The sequence below is a fragment of the Salvelinus alpinus genome, chromosome 20 (assembly GCF_045679555.1).
Source record: "Salvelinus alpinus chromosome 20, SLU_Salpinus.1, whole genome shotgun sequence".
In the NCBI taxonomy this organism is placed as follows: Eukaryota; Metazoa; Chordata; class Actinopteri; order Salmoniformes; family Salmonidae; genus Salvelinus; species Salvelinus alpinus.
In genome coordinates this window covers 5021438-5040811 of record NC_092105.1, presented here as the reverse complement: position 1 = coordinate 5040811, position 19374 = coordinate 5021438, and the positions used below count along the sequence as shown (strand labels likewise).

At 41.4% G+C, this 19374-nt stretch overlaps 1 protein-coding gene across 1 annotated transcript in view; it reads left to right on the top strand.

The window, feature by feature from the left end:
* LOC139546223 (receptor-type tyrosine-protein phosphatase-like N) overlaps positions 1-19374 on the top strand; it is a 150201-nt gene that overhangs the window by 87188 nt on the left and 43639 nt on the right. Inside the window, exons 13-14 of the mRNA XM_071354351.1 lie at positions 14334-14543; positions 18938-19165. Coding sequence (XP_071210452.1) covers positions 14334-14543; positions 18938-19165 — 438 coding nt within the window. The remainder of the gene's footprint in view (positions 1-14333; positions 14544-18937; positions 19166-19374) is intronic.

The window sequence follows — 19374 nt, the reverse complement described above, 5'->3', positions numbered from 1 at the left end:
TTAGCCTATCAGAAGCTTCTAAAGCCATGACATAATTTTCTGGAATTTTCCAAGCTGTTTAAAGGCACAGTCAACTTAATGTATGTAAACTTCTGACCCACTGGAATTGTGATTGTGAATTATAAGTGAAATAATCGGTCGGTAAACAATTGTTGGAAAAATTACTTCCATAAAATACTATGAATACGACACTGCCGTAACATACTATCAATACATCTAATGATATTGCCTTCACATGAATTATGTTATTATGTTATTTTCTTCATTTTATTGAAACAATAAAAATGAATAGCACATTGTCAGCTAGGCTGAATACAATCAAAGACAATAACACCAAAATATGGTGATTAAGGGCAAGCGATGGCTGTAGATAATGTTTAGGGGGCGACTCTGTCTCGCTAACTCTACCGTTCGCTCCTTTTTAGTAGTTTTGCTTTGAAAGGTTAAACAGTGTGGAGTGTGCTCTTTGCTCTCCCTCAGCTAGAGGTGCCAGCTAGTGGGGGGGGGGGGGGGGGTTGCTGTGGTTACAGGGTCAGCAGCTAGTGGGGGGGGGGGGGGGGGTTGCTGTGGTTACAGGGTCAGCAGCTAGTGGGGGGGGGGGGGGGTTGCTGTGGTTACAGGGTCAGCAGCTAGTGGGGGGGGGGGGGTTGCTGTGGTTACAGGGTCAGCAGCTAGTGGGGGGGGGGGGTTGCTGTGGTTACAGGGTCAGCAGCTAGTGGGGGGGGGGGGTTGCTGTGGTTACAGAGTCAGGTTGGCACTGTGATGAAAGAGGTGATGATGTAAAGTGTCTGCCTCCGTTACTGGCTCATGCAGATAACAGCTAATCATTCCTCAACTATGAGTCACTTTTACTTTCTAAGAATGTAGTGATCGTAATCAATTGTTTTATTTGCCACTCCAGCATTATTGTGATCCTGTTCATGTCAGTGGTTCTGATTGCGACAGCTGCAGTGATGTAGTCAGGGATGATCTGTGGCTGACTGAGTGGCTGAGTAAGGGTTAGAGGTCAAGGGGTCAGGGGTTGAAGGGGGTTGAAGAGGTGATAGAAGGGGGTCCTGGGACCTTGCATCTCTTTAACCCTCTCGAGAAGGGATGGCTGATTTTGTTATTTGGTGTTTTGTTCGTTGTTACTTGTGTTATACTGCTATGTTGCTGACTGTGTTAAAGTCAGACATCAGTAATGTGTTCCTGATATTCAATGCCCCTCCCAGGACCTCTACAACTCTTAACCCCTACCTCCCAGGACCTTACCCCATCTCTACAACTCCCTACCTCCCATGACCTTACCCCATCTCTACAACTCCCTACCTCCCAGGACCTTACCCCATCTCTACAACTCCCTACCTCCCAGGACCTTACCCCATCTCTACAACTCCCTACCTCCCAGGACCTTACCCCATCTCTACAACTCCCTACCTCCCAGGACCTTACCCCATCTCTATAACTCCCTACCTCCCAGGACCTTACCCCATCTCTACAACTCTTAACCCCTACCTCCCAGGACCTTACCCCATCTCTACAACTCTTAACCCCTACCTCCCAGGACCTTACCCCATCTCTACATCTCTTAACCCCTACCTCCCAGGACCTTACCCCATCTCTACATCTCTTAACCCCTACCTCCCAGGACCTTACCACATCTCTACAACTCCCTACCTCCCAGGACCTTACCCCATCTCTACAACTCTTAACCCCTACCTCCCAGGACCTTACCCCATCTCTACAACTCTTAACCCCTACCTCCCAGGACCTTACCACATCTCTACAACTCTTAACCTCTACCTCCCAGGACCTTACCCCATCTCTACATCTCTACAACCCCCTACCTCCCAGGACCTTACCCCATCTCTACAACCCCCTACCTCCCAGGACCTTACCCCATCTCTACAACTCCCTACCTCCCAGGACCTTACCCCATCTCTACAACTCTTCACCTCTACCTCCCAGGACCTTACCCCTCAATTTTCCTGCCAGGTCCTCTGCCCCAGTCTAAAGACCTGTCCTTCTCTTTCTGCGTCCCAACTGGCAACCTATTCCCATAGGGCCCTGGTCTAAAGTAGTGCACTATATAGGGAATAGGGTGCCATTGGGGACACACACTCCCTTCGATGGCCCCTCTGGAGTAGCAGGTGAGGAGCCCCAGTCCGAAGTCCTGTCCGCCCCCCTGTCCCCTCCCCCCTCTGTCCCACAGACCATTAATGCTCCCCCCTCCCCTGAACATTCTAAGGAGAGAGAGAGAAGAGAGACTAGGGTTGAGAGAGAGGCTAGGGTTGAGAGAGAGAGGCAGTAGAGAGAGAGGCAGTAGAGAGAGAGAGAGAGAGAGAGAGAGGCAGTAGAGGCAGTAGAGCGAGAGAGAGAGAGAGAGGCTAGGGTTGAGAGAGAGGGGCTAGGGTTGAGAGAGAGAGGCTAGGGTTGAGAGAGAGAGGCTAGGGTTGAGAGAGAGAGAGGCAATAGAGAGAGAGAGAGAGAGGCAGTAGAGGCAGTAGAGCGAGAGAGAGAGAGAGAGGGTTGAGAGAGAGGGGCTAGGGTTGAGAGAGAGGCAGTAGAGAGAGAGAGAGAGGCAGTAGAGAGAGAGGCAGTAGAGAGAGAGAGAGAGAGGCAGTAGAGAGAGAGGCAGTAGAGGTAGAGGCAGTAGAGAGAGAGAGGTAGAGGCAGTAGAGAGAGAGTCTGTCTCAGAAGAAGATAGGAGGAATGAGTGGAGAGGGAAGGTATTGGGTTGAATGTCCAGGGTGTTAGTTAGTGAGGTGCAGGTTGCATCACTAGAGAGTGAGCAGAGTGGAGAGGGAAGGTATTGGGTTGAATGTCCAGGGTGTTAGTTAGTGAGGTGCAGGTTGCATCACTAGAGAGTGAGCAGAGTGGAGAGGGAAGGTATTGGGTTGAATGTCCAGGGTGTTAGTTAGTGAGGTGCAGGTTGCATCACTAGAGAGTGAGCAGAGTGGAGAGGGAAGGTATTGGGTTGAATGTCCAGGGTGTTAGTTAGTGAGGTGCAGGTTGCATCACTAGAGAGTGAGCATAGTGGAGAGGGAAGGTATTGGGTTGAATGTCCAGGGTGTTAGTTAGTGAGGTGCAGGTTGCATCACTAGAGAGTGAGCAGAGTGGAGAGGGAAGGTATTGTGTTGAATGTCCAGGGTGTTAGTTAGTGAGGTGCAGGTTGCATCACTAGAGAGTGAGCAGAGTGGAGAGGGAAGGTATTGGGTTGAATGTCCAGGGTGTTAGTTAGTGAGGTGCAGGTTGCATCACTAGAGAGTGAGCAGAGTGGAGAGGGAAGGTATTGGGTTGAATGTCCAGGGTGTTAGTTAGTGAGGTGCAGGTTGCATCACTAGAGAGTGAGCAGAGTGGAGAGGGAAGGTATTGGGTTGAATGTCCAGGGTGTTAGTTAGTGAGGTGCAGGTTGCATCACTAGAGAGTGAGCAGAGTGGAGAGGGAAGGTATTGGGTTGAATGTCCAGGGTGTTAGTTAGTGAGGTGCAGGTTGCATCACTAGAGAGTGAGCAGAGTGGAGAGGGAAGGTATTGGGTTGAATGTCCAGGGTGTTAGTTAGTGAGGTGCAGGTTGCATCACTAGAGAGTGAGCAGAGTGGAGAGGGAAGGTATTGGGTTGAATGTCCAGGGTGTTAGTTAGTGAGGTGCAGGTTGCATCACTAGAGAGTGAGCAGAGTGCCGCTTCTCCTCACGACCACACATTACACCGAGCATTTCTCTGTTGCCATGGAAGAAGCCTGGCCCAGTCCTCCCCCACTGAGGCTGCCAGACACCATTATATATTATAGTTCAGTATAGTTCAGTATAGTTCTAGTTTATATTATAGTTCAGTATAGTTCAGTATAGTTCTAGTTTATATTATAGTTCAGTATAGTTCAGTATAGTTCTAGTTTATATTATAGTTCAGTATAGTTCTAGTTATATTATAGTTCAGTATAGTTCTAGTTATATTATAGTTCAGTATAGTTCTAGTTTATATTATAGTTCAGTAGAGTTCTAGTTATATTATAGTTCAGTATAGTTCTAGTTATATTATAGTTCAGTATAGTTCTAGTTATATTATAGTTCAGTATAGTTCTAGTTTATATTATAGTTCAGTATAGTTCTAGTTATATTATAGTTCAGTATAGTTCAGTATAGTTCAGTATAGTTCTAGTTTATATTATAGTTCAGTATAGTTCTAGTTTATATTATAGTTCAGTATAGTTCTAGTTTATATTATAGTTCAGTATAGTTCAGTATAGTTCTAGTTTATATTATAGTTCAGTATAGTTCTAGTTATATTATAGTTCAGTATAGTTCTAGTTTATATTATAGTTCAGTATAGTTCAGTATAGTTCTAGTTTATATTATAGTTCAGTATAGTTCAGTATAGTTCTAGTTTATATTATAGTTCAGTATAATTCTAGTTATATTATAGTTCAGTATAGTTCAGTATAGTTCTAGTTATATTATAGTTCAGTATAGTTCTAGTTTATATTATAGTTCAGTATAGTTCTAGTTATATTATAGTTCAGTATAGTTCAGTATAGTTCAGTATAGTTCTAGTTTATATTATAGTTCAGTATAGTTCTAGTTTATATTATAGTTCAGTATAGTTCTAGTTATATTATAGTTCAGTATAGTTCAGTATAGTTCTAGTTATATTATAGTTCAGTATAGTTCTAGTTATATTATAGTTCAGTATAGTTCTAGTTTATATTATAGTTCAGTATAGTTCTAGTTTATATTATAGTTCAGTATAGTTCTAGTTTATATTATAGTTCAGTATAGTTCAGTATAGTTCTAGTTTATATTATAGTTCAGTATAGTTCTAGTTTATATTATAGTTCAGTATAGTTCAGTATAGTTCTAGTTTATATTATAGTTCAGTATAGTTCTAGTTTATATTATAGTTCAGTATAGTTCTAGTTATATTATAGTTCAGTATAGTTCTAGTTTATATTATAGTTCAGTATAGTTCAGTATAGTTCTAGTTTATATTATAGTTCAGTATAGTTCTAGTTTATATTATAGTTCAGTATAGTTCTAGTTATATTATAGTTCAGTATAGTTCTAGTTTATATTATAGTTCAGTATAGTTCAGTATAGTTCTAGTTTATATTATAGTTCAGTATAGTTCAGTATAGTTCTAGTTTATATTATAGTTCAGTATAGTTCTAGTTTATATTATAGTTCAGTATAGTTCTAGTTATATTATAGTTCAGTATAGTTCTAGTTATATTATAGTTCAGTATAGTTCAGTATAGTTCTAGTTTATATTATAGTTCAGTATAGTTCTAGTTTATATTATAGTTCAGTATAGTTCTAGTTATATTATAGTTCAGTATAGTTCTAGTTATATTATAGTTCAGTATAGTTCTAGTTATATTATAGTTCAGTATAGTTCTAGTTATATTATAGTTCAGTATAGTTCAGTATAGTTCTAGTTATATTATAGTTCAGTATAGTTCTAGTTATATTATAGTTCAGTATAGTTCTAGTTATATTATAGTTCAGTATAGTTCAGTATAGTTCTAGTTATATTATAGTTCAGTATAGTTCTAGTTTATATTATAGTTCAGTATAGTTCAGTATAGTTCTAGTTTATATTATAGTTCAGTAAAGTTCTAGTTATATTATAGTTCAGTATAGTTCTAGTTTATATTATAGTTCAGTATAGTTCAGTATAGTTCTAGTTTATATTATAGTTCAGTAAAGTTCTAGTTATATTATAGTTCAGTATAGTTCTAGTTTATATTATAGTTCAGTATAGTTCTAGTTTATATTATAGTTCAGTATAGTTCTAGTTATATTATAGTTCAGTATAGTTCTAGTTATATTATAGTTCAGTATAGTTCTAGTTTATATTATAGTTCAGTATAGTTCTAGTTATATTATAGTTCAGTATAGTTCAGTATAGTTCTAGTTTATATTATAGTTCAGTATAGTTCTAGTTATATTATAGTTCAGTATAGTTCAGTATAGTTCTAGTTTATATTATAGTTCAGTATAGTTCTAGTTATATTATAGTTCAGTATAGTTCTAGTTATATTATAGTTCAGTATAGTTCTAGTTATATTATAGTTCAGTATAGTTCTAGTTTATATTATAGTTCAGTATAGTTCTAGTTATATTATAGTTCAGTATAGTTCTAGTTATATTATAGTTCAGTATAGTTCTAGTTTATATTATAGTTCAGTATAGTTCTAGTTATATTATAGTTCAGTATAGTTCTAGTTATATTATAGTTCAGTATAGTTCAGTATAGTTCTAGTTTATATTTTAGTTCAGTATAGTAATAGTTATATTATAGTTCAGTATAGTTCTAGTTTATATTATAGTTCAGTATAGTTCTAGTTATATTATAGTTCAGTATAGTTCTAGTTATATTATAGTTCAGTATAGTTCAGTATAGTTCTAGTTATATTATAGTTCAGTATAGTTCTAGTTATATTATAGTTCAGTATAGTTCAGTATAGTTCTAGTTTATATTATAGTTCAGTATAGTTCTAGTTATATTATAGTTCAGTATAGTTCTAGTTATATTATAGTTCAGTATAGTTCAGTATAGTTCAGTATAGTTCTAGTTATATTATAGTTCAGTATAGTTCTAGTTTATATTATAGTTCAGTATAGTTCTAGTTATATTATAGTTCAGTATAGTTCTAGTTATATTATAGTTCAGTATAGTTCAGTATAGTTCAGTATAGTTCTAGTTATATTATAGTTCAGTATAGTTCTAGTTTATATTATAGTTCAGTATAGTTCTAGTTTATATTATAGTTCAGTATAGTTCTAGTTATATTATAGTTCAGTATAGTTCTAGTTTATATTATAGTTCAGTATAGTTCTAGTTATATTATAGTTCAGTATAGTTCAGTATAGTTCTAGTTATATTATAGTTCAGTATAGTTCTAGTTATATTATAGTTCAGTATAGTTCTAGTTATATTATAGTTCAGTATAGTTCTAGTTATATTATAGTTCAGTATAGTTCAGTATAGTTCTAGTTATATTATAGTTCAGTATAGTTCTAGTTTATATTATAGTTCAGTATAGTTCTAGTTATATTATAGTTCAGTATAGTTCTAGTTTATATTATAGTTCAGTATAGTTCTAGTTATATTATAGTTCAGTATAGTTCTAGTTATATTATAGTTCAGTATAGTTCTAGTTTATATTATGGTTCAGTATAGTTCTAGTTATATTATAGTTCTAGTTTTATTATAGTTCAGTATAGTTGTTGTAACGCTCGTTCTCCTCCTCGTCTGAGGAGGAGCATGGATCGGACCAAAACGCAGCTTGGGTAGAATACATTTTTGATTTATTAAAGAAAGACGAAGACGGAAAAACTCTTAACAAACTACAAAACAATAAACGACGTAAACAGACCTGAACATGAGAACTTACAGACAACGAAGAACGCACGAACAAACTAACAAACGAAACAGTCCCGTGTGGCATAAACACTAACACAGGAACAATCACCCACAAACAAACGGTGTGAACAGCCTACCTTAATATGGTTCTCAATCAGAGGAAACGTAAAACACCTGCCCCTGATTGAGAACCATATCAGGCTAATTAACAATGAACCTAAACATAGAAACACATAACATAGAATGCCCACCCAGCTCACGTCCTGACCATACTAAACAAAGACAAAATAAAGGAAATAAGGTCAGGAACGTGACAGTTGTAGTTTATATTATAGTTCAGTATACTTCTAGTTATATTATAGTTCAGTATAGTTCAGTATAGTTCTAGTTATAGTATAGTTCAGTATAGTTCTAGTTATATTATAGTTCAGTATAGTTCTAGTTTATATTATAGTTCAGTATAGTTCTAGTTTATATTATAGTTCAGTATAGTTCTAGTTTATATTATAGTTCAGTATAGTTCTAGTTATATTATAGTTCAGTATAGTTCTAGTTATATTATAGTTCAGTATAGTTCTAGTTATAGTATAGTTCAGTATAGTTCTAGTTATATTATAGTTCAGTATAGTTCTAGTTATATTATAGTTCAGTATAGTTCTAGTTATATTATAGTTCAGTATAGTTCTAGTTTATATTATAGTTCAGTATAGTTCTAGTTATATTATAGTTCAGTATAGTTCTAGTTATATTATAGTTCAGTATAGTTCTAGTTTATATTCCAGTAATTATGCATGGCTGGGGAGGTAATGACTTACACTGATTATTTGGGGGAGTAGCTGCATGAGGTAGGCGTGTGGCAGTGCACGTGTTTGTGTGTGCGCATGGCAGCGTGTGTGTGAGTATGTGTGGGTTGACAGGGTAATTAGCCAATAATGATGTCACTGACATCTAGCTTGTTAACACAAACAGGGGGTGAGACAAAGCAGAGAGGGGGAGAGAAGGGGAAGAGAGGGGGTGAGACAAAGTAGAGGGGGGAGAAAGGGGAGGAGCGGGGGGTGAGATAAAGGCGAAAGTGGGAGAGGGCAGACCCTGCCTGTGGGCAACACAAACACAACCTCTTTAATCCTCCTCCTCCTCACCTCTCTCTGTCATATTCTGCTCCTGCTCTATCATTAAGACTGGGGAAGAAACAGAGAGACTGGGGCAGAGACAGAGAGACTGGGGCAGAGCCAGAGAGACTGGGGCAGAGACAGAGAGACCGGGGAAGAGACAGAGAGACTGGGGAAGAGAGAGAGACTGGGGCAGAGAGAGAGACTGGGGCAGAGAAAGAGAGACTGGGGAAGAGAAAGAGAGACTGGGGAAGAGACAGAGAGACTGGGGAAGAGAGAGAGACTGGGGCAGAGACAGAGAGACTGGGGAAGAGACAGAGAGATTGGGGAAGAGACAGAGAGACTGGGGCAGAGACAGAGAGACTGGGGCAGAGACAGAGAGACTGGGGCAGAGACAGAGAGACGGGGGCAGAGACAGAGAGACTGGGGCAGAGACAGAGAGACTGAGTAAGAGACAGAGAGACTGGGTAAGAGACAGTGAGACTGGGGAAGAGACAGAGAGACTGGGGAAGAGACAGATGTAATTTAGACTGGGGAAGAGACAGAGAGACTGGGGAAGAAAGAGAGACTGGGGAAGAGACAGAGAGACTGTGGAAGAGACAGATAGTCTGGGGAAGAGACAGATGTCATTAGGACTGGGGAAGAGACAGAGAGACTGGGGGAGAGACAGAGAGACTGGGGAAGAGACAGAGATAATGGGGAAGAGACAGAGAGCCTGGGGAAGAGACAGAGAGACTGGGGAAGAGACAGAGAGACTGGGGAAGAGACAGGGAGACTGACTAAGAGACAGAGAGACTGGGGAAGAGACAGAGAGACTGGGTAAGAGACAGTGAGACTGGGGAAGAGACAGAGAGACTGGGGAAGAGACAGAGAGACTGTGGAGGAGACAGAGAGACTGGGTAAGAGACAGAGAGACTGGGTAAGAGACAGTGAGACTGGGTAAGAGACAGAGAGACTGGGGAAGAGACAGAGAGACTGGGGCAGAGACAGAGAGACTGAGTAAGAGACAGAGAGACTGGGGAAGAGACAGAGAGACTGGGTAAGAGACAGTGAGACTGGGGAAGAGACAGAGAGACTGGGGCAGAGACAGAGAGACTGAGTAAGAGACAGAGAGACTGGGGAAGAGACAGAGAGACTGGGTAAGAGACAGTGAGACTGGGGAAGAGACAGAGAGACTGGGGAAGAGACAGAGAGACTGAGTAAGAGACAGAGAGACTGGGTAAGAGACAGTGAGACTGGGGAAGAGACAGAGAGACTGGGGAAGAGACAGATGTCATTTAGACTGGGGAAGTGACAGAGAGACTGGGGAAGAAAGAGAGACTGGGGAAGAGACAGAGAGACTGTGGAAGAGACAGAGAGTCTGGGGAAGAGACAGATGTCATTAGGACTGGGGAAGAGACAGAGAGACTGGGGAAGAGACAGAGAGACTGTGGAGGAGACAGAGAGTCTGGGGAAGAGACAGATGTCATTAGGACTGGGGACAAGACAGAGAGACTGGGGAAGAGACAGAGAGACTGCGGAAGAGACAGAGAGACTGTGGTGGAGACAGAGAGTCTGGGGAAGAGACAGATGTCATTAGGACTGGGGAAGAGACAGAGAGACTGGGAAAGAGACAGAGAGACTGGGGAAGAGACAGAGAGACTGGGGAAGAGACAGAGAGACTGAGGAAGAGACAGAGAGACTGTCTAAGAGACAGAGAGACTGTCTAAGAGACAGAGAGACTGGGGAAGAGACAGAGAGACTGGGGAAGAGACAGAGAGACTGGGGAAGAGACAGAGAGACTGGGGAAGAGACAGAGAGACTGGGGAAGAGACAGAGAGACTGGGGCAGAGACAGAGAGACTGAGTAAGAGACAGAGAGACTGGGGAAGAGACAGAGAGACTGGGTAAGAGACAGTGAGACTGGGGAAGAGACAGAGAGACTGGGGAAGAGACAGAGAGACTGGGTAAGAGACAGAGAGACTGGGTAAGAGACAGAGAGACTGGGTAAGAGACAGGGAGACTGGGTAAGAGACAGTGAGACTGGGGAAGAGACAGAGAGACTGGGGAAGAGACAGATGTCATTTAGACTGGGGAAGTGACAGAGAGACTGGGGAAGAAAGAGAGACTGGGGAAGAGACAGAGAGACTGTGGAAGAGACAGAGAGTCTGGGGAAGAGACAGATGTCATTAGGACTGGGGAAGAGACAGAGAGACTGGGGAAGAGACAGAGAGACTGTGGAGGAGACAGAGAGTCTGGGGAAGAGACAGATGTCATTAGGACTGGGGACAAGACAGAGAGACTGTGGAAGAGACAGAGAGACTGGGGAAGAGACAGAGAGACTGTGGTCGAGACAGAGAGTCTGGGGAAGAGACAGATGTCATTCGGACTGGGGAAGAGACAGAGAGACTGGGAAAGAGACAGAGAGACTGGGGAAGAGACAGAGAGACTGGGGAAGAGACAGAGAGACTGTGGAAGAGACAGAGAGACTGGGGAAGAGACAGAGAGACTGGCTAAGAGACAGAGAGACTGGCTAAGAGACAGAGAGACTGGGGAAGAGACAGAGAGACTGGGGAAGAGACAGAGAGACTGGGGAAGAGACAGAGAGACTGGGGAAGAGACAGAGAGACTGGGGAAGAGACAGAGAGACTGGGGAAGAGACAGCGAGACTGGGGAAGAGACAGAGAGACTGGGGAAGAGACAGAGAGACTGGGGAAGAGACAGAGAGACTGGGGAAGAGACAGAGAGACTGGGGAAGAGACAGAGTGACTGGGGAAGAGACAGAGAGACTGGGGAAGAGACAGAGAGACTGGGGAAGAGACAGAGAGACTGGGGAAGAGACAGAGAGCCTGGGGAAGAGACAGAGAGACTGGGGAAGAGACAGAGAGACTGGGGAAGAGACAGAGAGACTGGGGAAGAGACAGAGTGACTGGGGAAGAGACAGAGAGACTGGGGAAGAGACAGAGAGACTGGGGAAGAGACAGAGAGACTGGGGAAGAGACAGAGTGACTGGGGAAGAGACAGAGAGACTGGGGAAGAGACAGAGTGACTGGGGAAGAGACAGAGAGACTGGGGAAGAGACAGAGAGACCGGGGAAGAGACAGAGAGACTGGGGAAGAGACAGAGAGACCGGGGAAGAGACAGAGAGACTGGGGAAGAGACAGAGAGACTGGGGAAGAGACAGAGAGACTGGGGAAGAGACAGAGAGACCGGGGAAGAGACAGAGAGACTGGGGAAGAGACAGAGAGACTGGGGAAGAGACAGAGAGACTGGGGAAGAGACAGAGAGACCGGGGAAGAGACAGAGAGACTGGGGAAGAGACAGAGAGACTGGGGAAGAGACAGAGAGACCGGGGAAGAGACAGAGAGACTGGGGAAGAGACAGAGAGACTGGGGCAGAGACAGAGAGACTGGGGAAGAGACAGAGTGACTGGGGAAGAGACAGAGTGACCGGGGAAGAGACAGAGAGACCGGGTAAGAGACAGAGAGACCGGGGAAGAGACAGAGAGACTGGGGAAGAGACAGAGAGACCGGGGAAGAGACAGAGAGACTGGGGAAGAGACAGAGAGACTGGGGAAGAGACAGAGTGACTGGGGAAGAGAACAGAGTGACCGGGGAAGAGACAGAGAGACCGGGTAAGAGACAGAGAGACCGGGTAAGAGACAGAGAGACCGGGTAAGAGACAGAGAGACCGGGTAAGAGACAGAGAGACTGGGGAAGAGACAGAGAGACTGGGGAAGAGACAGAGACTGGGGAAGAGACAGAGACTGGGGAAGAGACAGAGAGACTGGGGAAGAGACAGAGAGACTGGGGAAGAGACAGAGAGACTGGGGAAGAGACAGAGAGACTGGGGAAGAGACAGAGAGACTGGGGAAGAGACAGAGAGAGACTGGGGAAGAGACAGAGAGAACTGGGGAAGAGACAGAGAGACTGGGGAAGAGACAGAGAGACTGGGGAAGAGACAGAGAGACTGGGGAAGAGACAGAGAGACTGGGGAAGAGACAGAGAGACTGGGGAAGAGACAGAGAGACTGGGGAAGAGACAGAGAGACTGGGGAAGAGACAGAGAGACTGGGGAAGAGACAGAGAGACTGGGGAAGAGACAGAGAGACTGGGGAAGAGACAGAGAGACTGGGGAAGAGACAGAGAGACTGGGGAAGAGACAGAGAGACTGGGGAAGAGACAGAGAGACTGGGGAAGAGACAGAGAGACTGGGGAAGAGACAGAGAGACCGGGGAAGAGACAGAGAGACTGGGGAAGAGACAGAGAGACTGGGGAAGAGACAGAGAGACTGGGGAAGAGACAGAGAGACTGGGGAAGAGACAGAGAGACTGGGGAAGAGACAGAGAGACTGGGGAAGAGACAGAGAGACTGGGGAAGAGACGAACATCATTGAAAACCCACTGAAAACAAATTCTTCCCAACATACACTACCTTTCAACATTTTGGGGTCAGTTAGAAATGTCCTTGTTTTTGAATGAAAGTAACTTTTTTGTCCATTAAAATAACATCAAATTGACCAGAAATACAGTGTAAACATCGTTGATGTTGTAAATGTCTATTGTATCTGGAAACGGCTGATTTTTTTAATGGAATATCTACATAGGTGTACAGAGGCCCATTATCAGCAACCATCACTCCTGTGTTCCAATGGCACGTTGTGTTAGCTAATCCAAGTTGATCATTTTAAAAGGCTAATTGATCATTAGAAAACCCTTTTGCAATTACGTTAACACAGCTGAAAACTGTTGTTCTGATTAAAGAAGCTATAGGAGTAGTACACAGCGTTGTACGAGATCTTCAGTTGCTTGGCAATTTCTCGCACGGAATAGCCTTCATTTCTCAGAACAAGAATAGACTGACGAGTTTTTAGAGGAAAGTCCTTTGTTTCTGGCCATTTTGAGCCTGTAATCGAACCCACAAATGCTGATGCTCCAGATACTCAACTGGTCTCAAGAAGGCCAGTTTTATTGCTTCTTTAATCGGCACCGCAGTTTTCAGCTGTGTTATTTTAATTGACAAAAAAATGTGGTTTTCTTTCAAAAACAAGGACATTTCTAAGTGACCCCCTTTTGAACGGTAGTGTACATATAAACAAACAGGTATCTTTGTCGACATGAATCTTTCTCTTTCCTATTTCCCTTGACCCCATTCCTTTACTCTCTCTCTCTCTCTGTCTTCCTCCTCTGTCTCTCTCTCTGCCGCTGTCTCTCTCTGTCTTCCTCTCTCTCTCTCTCCCTGTCTCTCTCTCTCTATCTCTCTCTCTCTCTCTCTCTCTCTCTCCCTGTCTCTCTCTGTCTTCCTCCCTCTCTCTCTGTCTCTCTCTCTCTCCGTCTCTCTCTCTGTCTCTCTCTCTCTCTGTCTCTCTCCCTGTCTCTCTCTCTGTCTTCCTCCCTCTCTCTCTCTCTCTGTCTTCCTCCTCTTCCTCTCTCTCTCTGCTGTCTCTCTCTGTCTTCCTCTCTCTCTCTCCCTGTCTCTCTCTCTGTCTTCCTCCCTCCCTCTCTCTCTCTCTCTCTCTGTCTTCCTCCTCTTCCTCTCTCTCTCCCTGCTCTCTCTCTCTGTCTTCCTCCCTCTCTCCTCTCTCCTCTCTCTCTCTCTCTCTCTCTCTCTCTCTCTCTCTCTCTCTCTCTCTCTCTCTCTCTCTCTCTCTCTCTCTGTCTCTCTGTCTCTCTGTCTCTCTCTCTCTCTCTCTCTCTCTCTATCTCTCTCTCTCTCTCTCTCCCTGTCTCTCTCTGTCTTCCTGTCTCTCTCTCTCTCTCTCTGTCTTTCTCTCACTCTGTCTCTCTCCCTGTCTCTCTCTCTCTCTCTCTCTCTCTCCCTCTCTCTCTCTCTCTGTCTTCCTCCTCTTTCTCTCTCTCTCTCTCTGTCTCTCTCTGTCTTCCTCCTCCCTCTCTCTCCCCCCCTACAGAGGAGCGAGGGTCATGGGCTGGCCCATGCCACGCGGGTGAGGGAGGGCTCCAGTGGGCTGGTACTGGCGCTGGTGTCCATGGCGTGTGTGAGCGGGGTGGTGGTGGTAGCGTTGACCATTGCCTGTCTCCGACACCACGCCAAGCAGCTGGCCTCCGGGAAACTGGGCCTCGGACCCGAGGGAGGACCGGAGACACACGTTGACTACCAGGTAGGAGAGGTCAGGAGGTACTTTTGACTACCAGGTAGGAGAGGTCAGGAGGTACTTTGTCCCAAATGACACCCTATTCTTTATATTGAGAACTACTTCTAAAGCGTTGGTGCACGTCATTTCAACCAAAACATTTTATGACATTGGAAAACATTGGATTTGCAATAAGTCATCAACATAAAGGAATTACGTCATTATTTTCACCCAACTTTTAACCTAAATTCAATTTCTTTTTTAAATTATGTTTGTGGATTTCATATTGAATTCACATGAACTCAACTCAACAAAACACAATGTCCGTGGGAAGTATTGCAGTAGATAGGGAAAGGGGTCCCATTTGGGATTCAAACACACTTTGAGAACCAGGCAGACCTGAAAATAGTTGTATTTTTGTCACGCCCTGACCTGAGATATCTCTGTTTTCTTTATATTTTTGTTTAGGTCAGGGTGTGACTTGGGTGGGTAAGTTAGTTTTTGTATTGTCTATGGTGGCCTGATATGGTTCCCAATCAGAGGCAGCTGTTTATCGTTGTCTCTGATTGGGGATCATATTTAGGCAGCCATTTTCCCTTTGGTGTTCGTTGGTTCTTGTCTATGTGTAGTTGCCTGTCAGCACTCGTTTGTATAGCTTCACGTGTCGTTTTGTTATTTTGGTTCGTTTGTTCAGTGTTTCATTCTTTAAATAAATAAGAATGTACGCATACCATGCTGCACCTTGGTCCGATTCATACGACGAACGTGACAATTTTGTAGATTTTTTTAAAATACCAACTTTTCAAATACTCAAGGAATTCGAGTATAGTTTACAGTATATAGAGTTCCAACTAATGGGCAACTAGTTTCTTTGATATTCAAATACAGGTCTCAGAAAAACAAATCATATTTGAAGGTATTTGAATATCATCCCTGTCTGATGAAAATCTCTTATCTCCAAATGAGAAACTTTTCAGGAAATATATATTTTTTCTCTCCATATTTTCACATTAACGAATTTACAATTATGAAACTTTAGAAGCTATTTAAATAAATTATCTTGGTCCAAGAGTAATGAAATGTTCAGAAGGGGAGGTACTGCTTTCAACAAATATACAAACGTATTAATTGGCAAAATTTGATATGAGGTTTTCAAGTTTATGCAAGTTTAATGTTACGTGTTACTAAGAATGCTTACAGTAAATGTCGGAAGGAAACAAAATATACCAAAACTGCCTACAAATATTTCAGTAGTTTGTATTTGGAGTGACCTATCACTTACAGTACCCTCAGATGGACAGAGGCTTGAAGTTGTTTTTTCTAAGCAGCTAACTTGCTGTTTGCAATTTTTTCAAATGGCTTTCAATCACTCTGCAGTATTTTCAGGTATCATAAAAGGAATTGCAGCTTTCGACCTTTTCAGTGGCATGTTGAAAGAGTCATACAGTAGTTGAGCGTCACAACTTATTTATACTTCTCTGTAAAAAAATATATATATAATTAATTAGTTAATTGGTTTGACTTCATTATGTCCACCTGAGGCAACGGACACTCAGGAGAATGTACATTTACATAACGTTCAGATAGAAACGTATTGTGTAGATCAAATATGACTGTCGGATAGATCGGAGATAGTATAGGATGCTGTGTGCTCTATCTATTCTATTTACAGCCCTGCCGTTAGATGAAGCCAGCCAAATCCAATAGTTTCAGAAAAGTAGTTACTTTCTGAGATCTGTATTCAAATAGCTTTAAAAAGTAGTCCTTTTTAGGGGATCTGCATTCAAATAGCTTTAGAAAAGTAGTCCTTTTTTGGGGATCTGTATTCAAATAGCTTTAAAAAGTAGTCCTTTTTTGGGGGTCTATATTCAAATAGCTTTAAAAAGTAGTCCTTCTTAGGGGGTCTATATTTAAATAGCTTTAAAAAGTAGTCCTTTTTTGGGGGTCTATATTCAAATAGCTTTAAAAAGTAGTCCTTTTTAGGGGATCTGTATTCAAATAGCTTTAAAAAGTAGTCATTTTTTGGGGATCTGTATTCAAATAGCTTTAAAAAGTAGTCCTTTTTTGGGGGTCTATATTCAAATAGCTTTAAAAAGTAGTCCTTTTTTGGGGGTCTGTATTCAAATAGCTTTAAAAAGTAGTCCTTTTTAGGGGATCTATATTTAAATAGCTTTAAAAAGTAGTCCTTCTTAGTGGGTCTATATTTAAATAGCTTTAAAAAGTAGTCCTTTTTTGGGGGTCTATATTCAAATAGCTTTAAAAAGTAGTCCTTTTTTGGGGGTCTATATTCAAATAGCTTTAAAAAGTAGTCCTTTTTAGGGGATCTGTATTCAAATAGCTTTAAAAAGTAGTCCTTTTTTGGGGATCTGTATTCAAATAGCTTTAAAAAGTAGTCCTTTTTTGGGGGTCTATATTCAAATAGCTTTAAAAAGTAGTCCTTTTTTGGGGGTCTGTATTCAAATAGCTTTAAAAAGTAGTCCTTTTTAGGGGATCTATATTTAAATAGCTTTAAAAAGTAGTCCTTCTTAGTGGGTCTATATTTAAATAGCTTTAAAAAAGTAGTCCTTTTTAGGGGGTCTATATTCAAATAGCTTTAAAACGTAGTCCTTTTTAGGGGGTCTATATTCAAATAGCTTTAAAAAGTAGTCCTTTTTAGGGGGTCTGTATTCAAATAGCTTTAAAAAGTAGTCCTTTTTTGGGGGTCTATATTCAAATAGCTTTAAAACGTAGTCCTTTTTAGGGGGTCTATATTCAAATAGCTTTAAAAAGTTGTCCTTTTTAGGGGGTCTGTATTCAAATAGCTTTAAAAAGTTGTCCTTTTTAGGGGCTCTGTATTCAAATAGCTTTAAAAAGTAGTCCTTTTTAGGGGGTCTGTATTCAAATAGCTTTAAAAAGTAGTCCTTTTTTGGGGGTCTATATTCAAATAGCTTTAAAACGTAGTCCTTTTTAGGGGGTCTATATTCAAATAGCTTTAAAAAGTTGTCCTTTTTAGGGGGTCTGTATTCAAATAGCTTTAAAAAGTTGTCCTTTTTCAGGGGGTCTGTATTCAAATAGCTTTAAAAAGTAGTCCTTTTTAGGGGGTCTATATTCGAATAGCTTTAAAAAGTAGTCCTTTTTAGGGGGTCTATATTCAAATAGCTTTAAAAAGTAGTCCTTCTTAGGGGGTTTGTATTCAAATAGCTTTAAAAAGTAGTCCTTTCTAGGGGGTCTGTATTCAAATAGCTTTAAAAAGTAGTCCTTTTTAGGGGGTCTATATTCAAATAGCTTTAAAAAAGTAGTCCTTTTTAGGGGGTCTATATTCAAATAGCTTTAAAACGTAGTCCTTTTTAGGGGGTCTATATTCAAATAGCTTTAAAAAGTAGTCCTTTTTAGGGGGTCTGTATTCAAATAGCTTTAAAAAGTAGTCCTTTTTTGGGGGTCTATATTCAAATAGCTTTAAAACGTAGTCCTTTTTAGGGGGTCTATATTCAAATAGCTTTAAAAAGTTGTCCTTTTTAGGGGGTCTGTATTCAAATAGCTTTAAAAAGTTGTCCTTTTTAGGGGGTCTGTATTCAAATAGCTTTAAAAAGTAGTCCTTTTTAGGGGGTCTATATTCGAATAGCTTTAAAAAGTAGTCCTTTTTAGGGGGTCTATATTCAAATAGCTTTAAAAAGTAGTCCTTCTTAGGGGGTTTGTATTCAAATAGCTTTAAAAAGTAGTCCTTTTTAGGGGGTCTGTATTCAAATAGCTTTAAAAAGTAGTCCTTTTTAGGGGGTCTATATTCAAATAGCTTTAAAAAGTAGTCCTTTTTAGGGGGTCTATATTCAAATAGCTTTAAAAAGTAGTCCTTTTTAGGGGGTCTATATTCAAATAGCTTTAAAAAGTAGTCCTTTTTTTGGGGGTCTATATTCAAATAGCTTTAAAAAGTAGTCATTTTTTGGGGATCTATATTCAAATAGTTATATTTAGCTCCAGCTGGAAAGAGTTCCTTCCCAAATGCATAGTTAAACCTCTAGTTCTCCCGGTCTGTCACCGGTAAGGGGGATGTTAGAGGTGTTACACGTGGCCTTCAATATAAGGCTCCGAGACAGGTTATAGGTAAGGCCTTAGTTAACATGAAAGACTGGGGGATCTCAATCATGGTGATGACAATCATTATTACGATCATGATGGAATAGAATAAACCTTAATTATTGTGACAACAATCACCATGACGACGATGATTGTAAACAGGAGGTGTCATAACGATGAAGTCGTGAACAACGAACGATGATTATCGCAGATTAAAAATGATGATACACAATTAGCTTCTCGTTTTAAAATGTCTTTGTTCATTTTCTCAGAAGTTGTGACGATAAAATAATATATATATATGTGCTGATGAAAGTGATTAACATCTTGTTAATCGGAATCTCTCTCTCTCTCTCTGTTGACGTTCCCAGGAGCTCTGCAGGCAGCACAAGGCAGCCAAGACGTTGCTCAGTCGTCAGGAGGCGGTGGGTGTGGGAGCGGGGGGTCGGAGGGGGACAGACACCTCCAGGGTGAGCAGTGTGTCGTCACAGTTCAGTGACGGCCCTCAACACAGCACCTCCTCACACAGCAGTACGCCCTCCTGGAGCGAGGAGCCCGCCCAGTCCAACATGGACATCTCTACTGGTCACATGATACTGGTCAGTGTCGGGGTATGGGGTCATTATATTTACTACTGGTCAGTATCAGAGGGTATGGGGTCATTATATTTACTACTGGTCAGTATCAGAGGGTATGGGGTCATTATATTTACTACTGGTCAGTATCAGAGGGTATGGGGTCATTATATTTACTACTGGTCAGTATCAGAGGGTATGGGGTCATTATATTTACTACTGGTCAGTATCAG